General features: G+C 55.4%; 3 protein-coding genes across 3 annotated transcripts in view; 2 read left to right on the forward strand and 1 right to left on the reverse strand.

The window, feature by feature from the left end:
* Positions 1-3133, forward strand: part of GUITHDRAFT_141078 (hypothetical protein) — a gene marked incomplete at both ends in the record, with an annotated part of 5650 nt that extends 2517 nt beyond the window's left edge. The window contains 8 exons of the mRNA XM_005829602.1: positions 136-696; positions 970-1581; positions 1642-1875; positions 2172-2275; positions 2503-2605; positions 2714-2835; positions 2999-3025; positions 3070-3133. Coding sequence (XP_005829659.1) covers positions 136-696; positions 970-1581; positions 1642-1875; positions 2172-2275; positions 2503-2605; positions 2714-2835; positions 2999-3025; positions 3070-3133 — 1827 coding nt within the window. The remainder of the gene's footprint in view (positions 1-135; positions 697-969; positions 1582-1641; positions 1876-2171; positions 2276-2502; positions 2606-2713; positions 2836-2998; positions 3026-3069) is intronic.
* A 189-nt stretch (positions 3134-3322) lies between these two features.
* GUITHDRAFT_141079 (hypothetical protein) lies at positions 3323-5404 on the reverse strand (the record flags this gene model as incomplete). The annotated part of the gene is made up of 1 exon (XM_005829603.1): positions 3323-5404. The coding sequence occupies one exon, from the start codon at positions 5402-5404 to the stop codon at positions 3323-3325; it is 2082 nt and encodes a 693-aa protein (XP_005829660.1).
* Positions 5405-6521: 1117 nt separating this feature from the next.
* GUITHDRAFT_141080 (hypothetical protein) overlaps positions 6522-7898 on the forward strand; it is a gene marked incomplete at both ends in the record, with an annotated part of 2674 nt that continues 1297 nt past the window's right edge. Inside the window, 6 exons of the mRNA XM_005829604.1 lie at positions 6522-6701; positions 6752-6880; positions 6924-6978; positions 7135-7249; positions 7404-7525; positions 7674-7780. Of these exons, the coding sequence (XP_005829661.1) occupies positions 6522-6701; positions 6752-6880; positions 6924-6978; positions 7135-7249; positions 7404-7525; positions 7674-7780 (708 nt within the window). The remainder of the gene's footprint in view (positions 6702-6751; positions 6881-6923; positions 6979-7134; positions 7250-7403; positions 7526-7673; positions 7781-7898) is intronic.

Below are 7898 nucleotides of genomic sequence, written 5' to 3' on the forward strand. Positions count from 1 at the left end.
TGTCCCTCTCCTCTCCTCTCCTCTCCTCTCCTCTCCTCTCCTCTCCTCTCCTCTCCTCTCCTCTCCTCTCCTCTCCTCTCCTCTCCTCTCCTCTCCTCTCCTCTCCTCTCCTCTCCTCTCCTTCTCTCCTTTCAGTTCGAAGTTTTCTCCGCGGGTATCGACGGTCGTGTGGTCCACTACAGGCGCATCATCGAGGCAGCAGACGCAGACGAAACAAGTCCAGCTGTCTTCAGCTGGGTTGTTGCTGGAGCCTCCCGCTTTCACACACACGACATCCGCTGCCTGTGCCTGGCCGGATCGTTCTTCGCTCCCTCCTCCAAGGACATCAACGGCAAGTATGTCCCCACAGCCGACCCCTCACACCCGCATGCTCGGGAGGCGGCAAAGCTCGACTACAGCCGGCTGCATCGATGCATTGTGAGCGGAGGGGTGGACACTCAGATGTGTCTGTACACCTACGAGCACTACGATCACAACAAGACCGTCAAGCTCGCCCTCGGGAAGGGCAAGACAGCCAACGCCATCATGGCATCCATCCGCCTTCCTCCTTGGCCAGCCCAGCCGTGTGTGGCAGTGAGCGGGAGGGTGACGGTGAAGGAGGGAGAGAATGGGAGGAGCGGGGAGGGGGGGCACAAACATCAAGAAGTGAGGATGTTGTCATGGCAGTCAGACGGACTTGACATGTGGAGATGGGAGGTATGACCCCTCCCAACCCTCCTCCTCCTGCTTGCCCTACCCCTCCTCCTCCTCCTGCTTGCCCTACCCCTCCTCCTCCTCCTGCTTGCCCTACCCCTCTTCCTCCTCCTGCTTGCCCTACCCCTCCTCCTCCTCCCGCTTGCCCTACCCCTCTTCCTCCTCCCGCTTGCCCTACCCCTCTTCCTCCTCCCGCTTGCCCTACCCCTCCTCCTTGTACCCGCCCTGCTCCCTCGTTGCTCCCTCCCCCACCCCTCCTCCTCACTGTCCCTCCAGGTGACGTCTCGGGGATCCGTCGGCTCTGACCGCGAGTGGGTCGAGGAGCCAAAGTATGCACTCAGAATCAACACGCTTGCCAACGACAACATCTCTTGCGCCTCCATCTCTTCCGACGGCCGCAGGGTGGCATGTGGACACAACTCTCGATTGTCGCTCTATGACGTCAGGACCATCCATGGCTCCCTCGACGTTCGGAAGCTGAAGCTCCCCAAGAAAGTTGGGGAGAGAGGAGCGCAGGCTGTTCAATTCCTCCCCGACTCCACTCGGCTCGTCGTTGTTCAGAGCTCTGGAGATGTCTGCATGTTGGACGTGAACACTCTGGAGATCATAAGAAAGTTCTCCTCTTCTTCTTCTTCATCATCATCGTGCGAGCAAGCTGGGATCGTAAAGATGGCACTTAATGCCGAGGGGACGTGGATGGCAACATGCGATCTGGGAGGAAGAATCAAAGTCTGGTCACTAGCTGAGGAGGAGGAGGACGACGACGAGGTGAAGCCCGTTGAGGTTTCGAACCTCTCCGGTGGGGTGACGGCGTTGCGATTTCTTCCTGAGAACGCAGCTGTAAAGGTGAGGAACGAGGAAGAAGAGAAGGGACGAGAGAGGCAGGAGGTAAATGAGGTGTAGAGGTCCTGGGCAAATACATCGAGTAGGAAGAGAACACATATGAAGAGCAGACGAGGACGAGGCGAGGACGAGGACGAGGACGAGGACGAGGACGAGGACGAGGACGAGGACGAGGACGAGGACGAGGACGAGGAGGTGGAGGTGGAGGACAAGGAGCAGCAGCATTTGGTGGACATGAAGAAGAAAATAACGTGCTCGCAGGACTCTCTCGTCATCGCAACCTCCGACAACAAGGTTTTTCTCTACGATTTAAAAGATCAGGCGCTCACCAACATCAATGTAAGTTCCTTCTTCCTCCCACTCCCCTCCTCTGTTCTCTTCCCTTGATCCTCCCCACCCTCTCCACCCTCTCCACCTCCTCTCGTCCTCCTCTCTACCCCCTCTCGTCCTCTTCGCTTTACTCTCCTCCCTCCTCCTGTTTCTTTGTTCTTGTTCCCTTTCTCTTTCTCGTTTGCTATGCACTCTCGCTATCTTCCCTCCCTCTCCTCTCTGCTCCTCCCTTCGCTGCTCCTTTTCCTCCTCATCCTTCTCCTGCTCCCGCTGTAACCTTGAACGTGTTCTCATGATACAAGCAGGACGGACATGCGGGAAAGAGAGGGAACTACTTCTCCGGGTACTCTCATTCTTGCACTGGAATTACCTTCAATCCAACCCAACCCAACAGTATGATCCTGTGGGGGTAAGACATGCTTTCCTGTTCTGCTCCCGCCTCCTCTGTTGTCCTCCTCTTTTCCTGCCTTCCCGCCTCCCTCTCCTTCTCCCGCTCTCCTAGCATTGCTCATCCACCCATAGCATCCGCAAAACCCCCTTCCTGCCATCTTCTTTCCTCACCTTACGTGCTCTCTACTTCTCTCCTTCCCTTCTCATCCTCCTGGTCCTCCCGCGAGCTCACTGACCCTCTCCTAGGCACTCCTTCCTGTGCCATGTGGATCTCGACAAGCAGCAGCAGCAGCAGCAGCAGCAGCATGCAGCCGCACAGGAGGAGGCTGCTCCCTCCAAGAACTCACAGGTAATGGCCAAACATAGGAGGTCGAGGAGAACGAGGTGGACGAGGACGAGGAGGACGAGGAGGATGAGGATGAGGACGAGGAGAAGCAGGCTGATTTTGTTGCTGCAGAAGTCAAGAAAGCGCAATAGGTCGGACTACGAGCATGGGGATAGAGAAGGAGACTACGGGCACCTCGACAACTTTAAGATCATCAGGAAATACGGACCTCTGCTGTCAGCCGAATTCCTCAGGTTCGCAGCATTTCTCCCGTCGCCTTGTTCCTTCTTGATCAACAATACGGGCAACACGTGCTCCTGCTCCTGCTCCTGCTCCTGCTCCTGCTCCTGCTCCTGCTCCTGCTCCTGCTCCTGCTCCTGCGTATCTCAACTAACGAAATTCTTTCTTGCAACACAGCGGTCACAATCTTCTATTGGTGGAAAGGTGATGGACCCCCTTGCTCCTCCTCTTGTCTCATGCTGCTGCAGGCCCTGGCTGCAAGTTCTTCCTCGTCTGGGAGGTACCCTAGCAAGGAAGCGATTCGGAAAGTAGAGAAAATGGAGAAGCTGTTTAAATACTAGGAATGAAAAGCATCAATGTCCTTCTTTCCTTTCTTCTTTTCCTTCTTCTCTCTCATTGGCTCAAAGCTACAACTACACGTCTTCGCTCGCTCGCTCTCACGTACGGTAACTTGTATCAGTAGAGGAGCAGAACAAGTGTCAGCTATCATCCTTCCACACCTCACTCTCCTCCCGCCGTCTCGAAGTCATACGAACTCTGGAGCTTCTCAGACCTCTTGGGGAATTTTGGGCCGGGCCGTCGAGGAGACAGCAAGCCTCCGTCCTCCCCTCCCTCCGTCCCCTCCCCGAGCCCAAAGATCGCCTTCAGCTCCAGCTCCGTGTCCAGCTCCAGCTGGAAAGAGGCTCGAGGCTTACTGGAGGCCCTTCTGAATTGATGGCCCCAGCGGGGAGGGGAGGAGAAGCTTGAATCCTCATGTCCTCCCGCAAACATCGGAGACTCAGCTCGAGCCATTGGGCTGCTTGTCTCCGATCCCGACCCTCCTCCCTCAGTCTCGCATTTGCGCAGGAACCTGATCCACTTCTGGGTCTGAACGTCATCGTCCCCGACCTCCTGCCGGCGGATGTTGAGCGCGAGCTCCAGGATCCTCTTGGCGTCGACGAAGTTGAAGTTCTCGTAGTGCGTCAGCCCGATCTGAGTGTACACGGTCGAGAGCTCCAGGCGCGAGATGTGCGGTACCATTTCAGGAGGAGGCCACTCAACCTGCGAGCCCCCATGAAGGCTCTCGATGATGCTGATGGCTCGGTTGAGGGTGTCGAGAGCGATGTATGACTCGTAGCCGTTCCTCTTCCTCCTCTGCAGCCCTCCCAGCTCGATGAGCTTCAGCGCCAGCTCCGTCATGGCTGCCCTCAGCTTCTCCCTCACCTCAGTCGCGTTTACGTCGACGTTTCCAAGCATCCTCTTGATCTCGACCTTGGCTTGCAGCAGCTCTTGTTTCGTCCTTTTCAGGTCAGCATCGACTGCGTACTTGGCTTCCTGCCACTGGCTCACCCGACTCTTCTGCTCGAAGATCTCGTCCTGCAGGATTTTCACGTGCGCTTCGAACGCGCTGGCGATCTGCTGGAGGTCGGAGAAATGGTTCAGCTTCTCTGTTTCTATCTGGTAGCTCCTGGAGAATCTGCTCCTCTTCGTCTCCACCCCATGGTACTCAATGAAGATCGACAGCGGGTCTGAGCACATGGAGTCCACTTTCTCCTTGAGCTCCATGATCTGCCTTCGCTGCGACTCGATCAGCGTCAGCCCGGGGTCAATCTGCTTCTTCGTCTTGCGCTCCTCACTGATGATCTGACGGCAAGTAGCCACCTCCTTCTGAATGTTGCGGTACTTGCTGAGGAGGGTCTGATACCTGCTGTCCTCCAAGACCTTGTTCTCATGGTTCTTCTTCATCTCGACGTCACGCCCGAACCTTGATTTCGATCTCTCGCTGTTGAACTCCAGCATCTTGTCTCTCAGCTCAATCTCTCCCTTCAGCTCCACAATCTCACGCTGCAGCTCTATGATCTCGAGCTTCGCGTCGTTGAAGTTGAGTTGTGCTTCTATGAGCTGCTCGCTCACCGACTTCTCAGCTCTGCTCTGCTCACTGATGGCTTCAAGAACCTGCGCTGACTTTGCCATGGCAAGCTCTTCCTTCAAGCTCAAGATCTTCGACTCGTACATCTGAAACCTCTCCACAACCTCAGCAGAGATCGAGCTCGGAAAAGAAGAAGCGTCCGGCAGGTGGTTGTGACTGTTACTCTTGACCAAGAACTTGGGCGTCTGTTGATGTTGTGCTGGGGTCTGCTGGACTTTGAACTTGAGGTCATGGATTTCATCCTGAAGTTCAGAATTTCTCAATCTCAGCTCTTCGAGTTCGTTGTTGAGCTCTTGGATTTTCTGTGACGTCTCTGAATTCTGGGCGACAGTGTCTTTGTTCCGCTCAGTGAAGCCTTTGAGCACGGAGAGAACTTGATTCCGCTTGACCTCTGGCTTGCGGCTCTTCCCAGGTGATGCTGGTCCAACTCTCCTCGTCGGTCTGGGAGTCAGAGGCTCAACTCTCACCTTGTCCTCGCTCCTGGCTGAGATGGGAGGCTGAGCAAAGCTCTGGCTGATCACAGCATCCATCCTCTCGGGCTTGTTGGAGAGGATCTTGAGGTTCTCGATCTGAAGGTCCTTCTCGAAGATCTTCTTCCTCGCGTCAAACAGCTCCGCTGTCAGCACAGCTATCCGCCTCCTCCTCGAGTCTAAGAGCCTGCTCATCTCCCCCATCCTAATCTTTGTAATGGTTGAGTCTTTGACGAGACCGCTGTCGTCCTCCACAACGTTGTTAGGATCCGAGGGATCAAACTCGGTTGACGCGTCTCCGTAAGAATAATCTAGAAACGACTCCTCCTCCCTCTCAGCTCTCCTGTTTTGTTGCTGTGGAGATATAAAAGTCCGAGCAGAGTGTGCTCGCTGAACGCCGGGCGCGCGAGTGCGGGAGGAAGGATGGGGTGAATGGTTCGAATTCATTTTCACCCTCTTGACAGGCATCAGTGCTTTAGGAAGCCTCAGGTCCTGCTAAGCAACTTGGAGCAACAGTGAAGATATTACAGATATGCTGCGATGTAGTTCAGACTTTCTGTTCCTTCACAGGGATTTCTAGTCAGCTCAGATGTTTGTGTTCATCTATCAGGTTGTTCTTTGCATCTTTCTCTTTCTGTCATCTTCGCGCATTCCGAGCCACTTCCCCTCCTTCAAGGCTCATCAACTAGCCGCGTGCGGTGCATCGCCGTTGGTTCTTAGGGCCAATACTGCCAAACACCCACCCCCTTTCTCCCCACCCTACCCCCATCCTAGCAAGGTCCGAAGATGAGCTACCCTCTCAAAGTTCAATCTCAGGGGGTCGTATCAACATTCTGGTACTGCGAGGCTGACTCAAAAGTACCACTGGGGCTGCCTTGGAACTTTAATATTATTATTGAACCACCCCTACCCCCTGAGCTCATGGCCTCGGAAGTGTCGAGGGGTCACCGTCCACGACAAGGCTGATTTACTGAGTTCAAGTGCTGAGGGCCACCCGGCGGGCGCGGCCCGGCGGCGGCGGGCCGCCGCCCGGCCGCCCGGCGGGCGGGCCCGTGCAGCAGCACCGGACCATCAAGCTAGCTGATGACTAAAGTAAAAATCCGGAGCATGCAAGGTGACGACGAGCTGGGGGGGGATGAGGGAAACAGAGAAGTTGGAAGAAGAGAGCGATGATGAGGCAGGATAGAAGGGAGTGTGTAAAGATGGAACTGGCAGGAGTGGACAGAGAGAGGGAAACAGACGCGATGTCAAACATTGATCCATGTCGGCAGGAGCTCTAAGGCTGGCATGTAGTCACATGTAACGAGGAGGAGAAGGCGACATGGTGAAGTATCTCAAAGCCCTGATGCTTGGGATGCTGGTCGTGATCCCCCCAGCTGTGGTGTACTACCAGACCGTGCTCAGTGGCACCTTGGCCTCCCCCATCCTCGAGGCGAAGGCCAGTCACTTAGGAAAGATGCGCACTGAACCAGAGCCTTCAAGACGTCGACGAAGATGGGTGGTCGGTCTCCAACGATGGTGTAACCGTCAGTTCTGACCTGCCATGGACAGGACGAGAGTGGATCTCTGCACCAGGAGCTCGTTGACCTCAGCGAGTTCTTGAAGGGCAAGGCACGAACGCTGCCTCCTAGGGTGGCTAAAGTTTGTGGCATGCAAGATGAGCAGAGGCAGCTGTTCAAGGTTGGGCGGGAGGACATGCGGAGTTGGCATGACGCTGGAGCAGGAGATGGAGTACAATGTTGGATCCATACCTGGCTACGGAGAGTTTAAGCATGTCGGTAAGAGCCAGCTGCTATACTTGTGCTGCTACTTGTGCTGCTACTCATGCTGCCCCCGAACCCGAATCCGCCATCGCTCCTCCTCCTCCTCCTCCTCAGCTTCTCTTCTTGCCCCTCCTCCTTGGATTTGGTGGTTTCTTGACACCTACATGTCAGAGCGAGAGGAGAAGCACGTGAAATATCTATTGAGCCTCCACAACCCCCAGGAAGACGCGGTTGTGAGCAAGGGGATCTTGATGCATCTGTTTAGCCCTGAAGGAACCTATCCAAGGTGTTCTGTGTGCTAGTGTGGGGGCGAGAGAAGGGATGAGAACCTGGAAGATAGTGTGGATAGAGGAAGAGAGGAAGCAGTAGAGACAGCGAAAAAGAGGAAAGGGAGAGAAGGAGGAGCGGATGGGACGAGAAAGATGACGAAATTTCCTCAGTGTGACTGAAGTCCATGCCCTTTGCGACGGCGTTCCGTCCTTGGGACCCCAAGGCAGCAGAGGCGAGGAAGAGGATGAGAAAGGAACAACAAAGAGGAGCTCATTGATCAGCTGCAGTCCAGGTTACTCATCAATGTTGTCTTCGCCATGAATATCTCCTCCTCAGCACCCGTGTTTGAACTCTGCTTCTCTTCCTGAACTTACTGCTGGCTCTGCTGCATTGAATGACTCGCTTCTGCCTGTTGTCTGCTTCTTTACGATCTGCTACAGGGAAGACGGCAGTGGAGGTTGGGAGCTCCATCGGCATGATCAGTATGTACTTGGCAGCGAGAGGGATGAAGGTGCACGCGCTTGATCCAGTTCAACCGAATCTTCAGGTTGAGGAGGAGGAGGAGGAGGAGGAGGAGGAGGAGGAGGAGGAGGAGGAGGAGGAGGAGGAGGAGGAGGAGGAGGAGGAGGAGGAGGAGGAGGAGGAGGAGGAGGAGGAGGAGGAGG

Source organism: Guillardia theta (assembly GCF_000315625.1).
Source record: "Guillardia theta CCMP2712 unplaced genomic scaffold GUITHscaffold_51, whole genome shotgun sequence".
Classification (NCBI taxonomy): domain Eukaryota; class Cryptophyceae; order Pyrenomonadales; family Geminigeraceae; genus Guillardia; species Guillardia theta.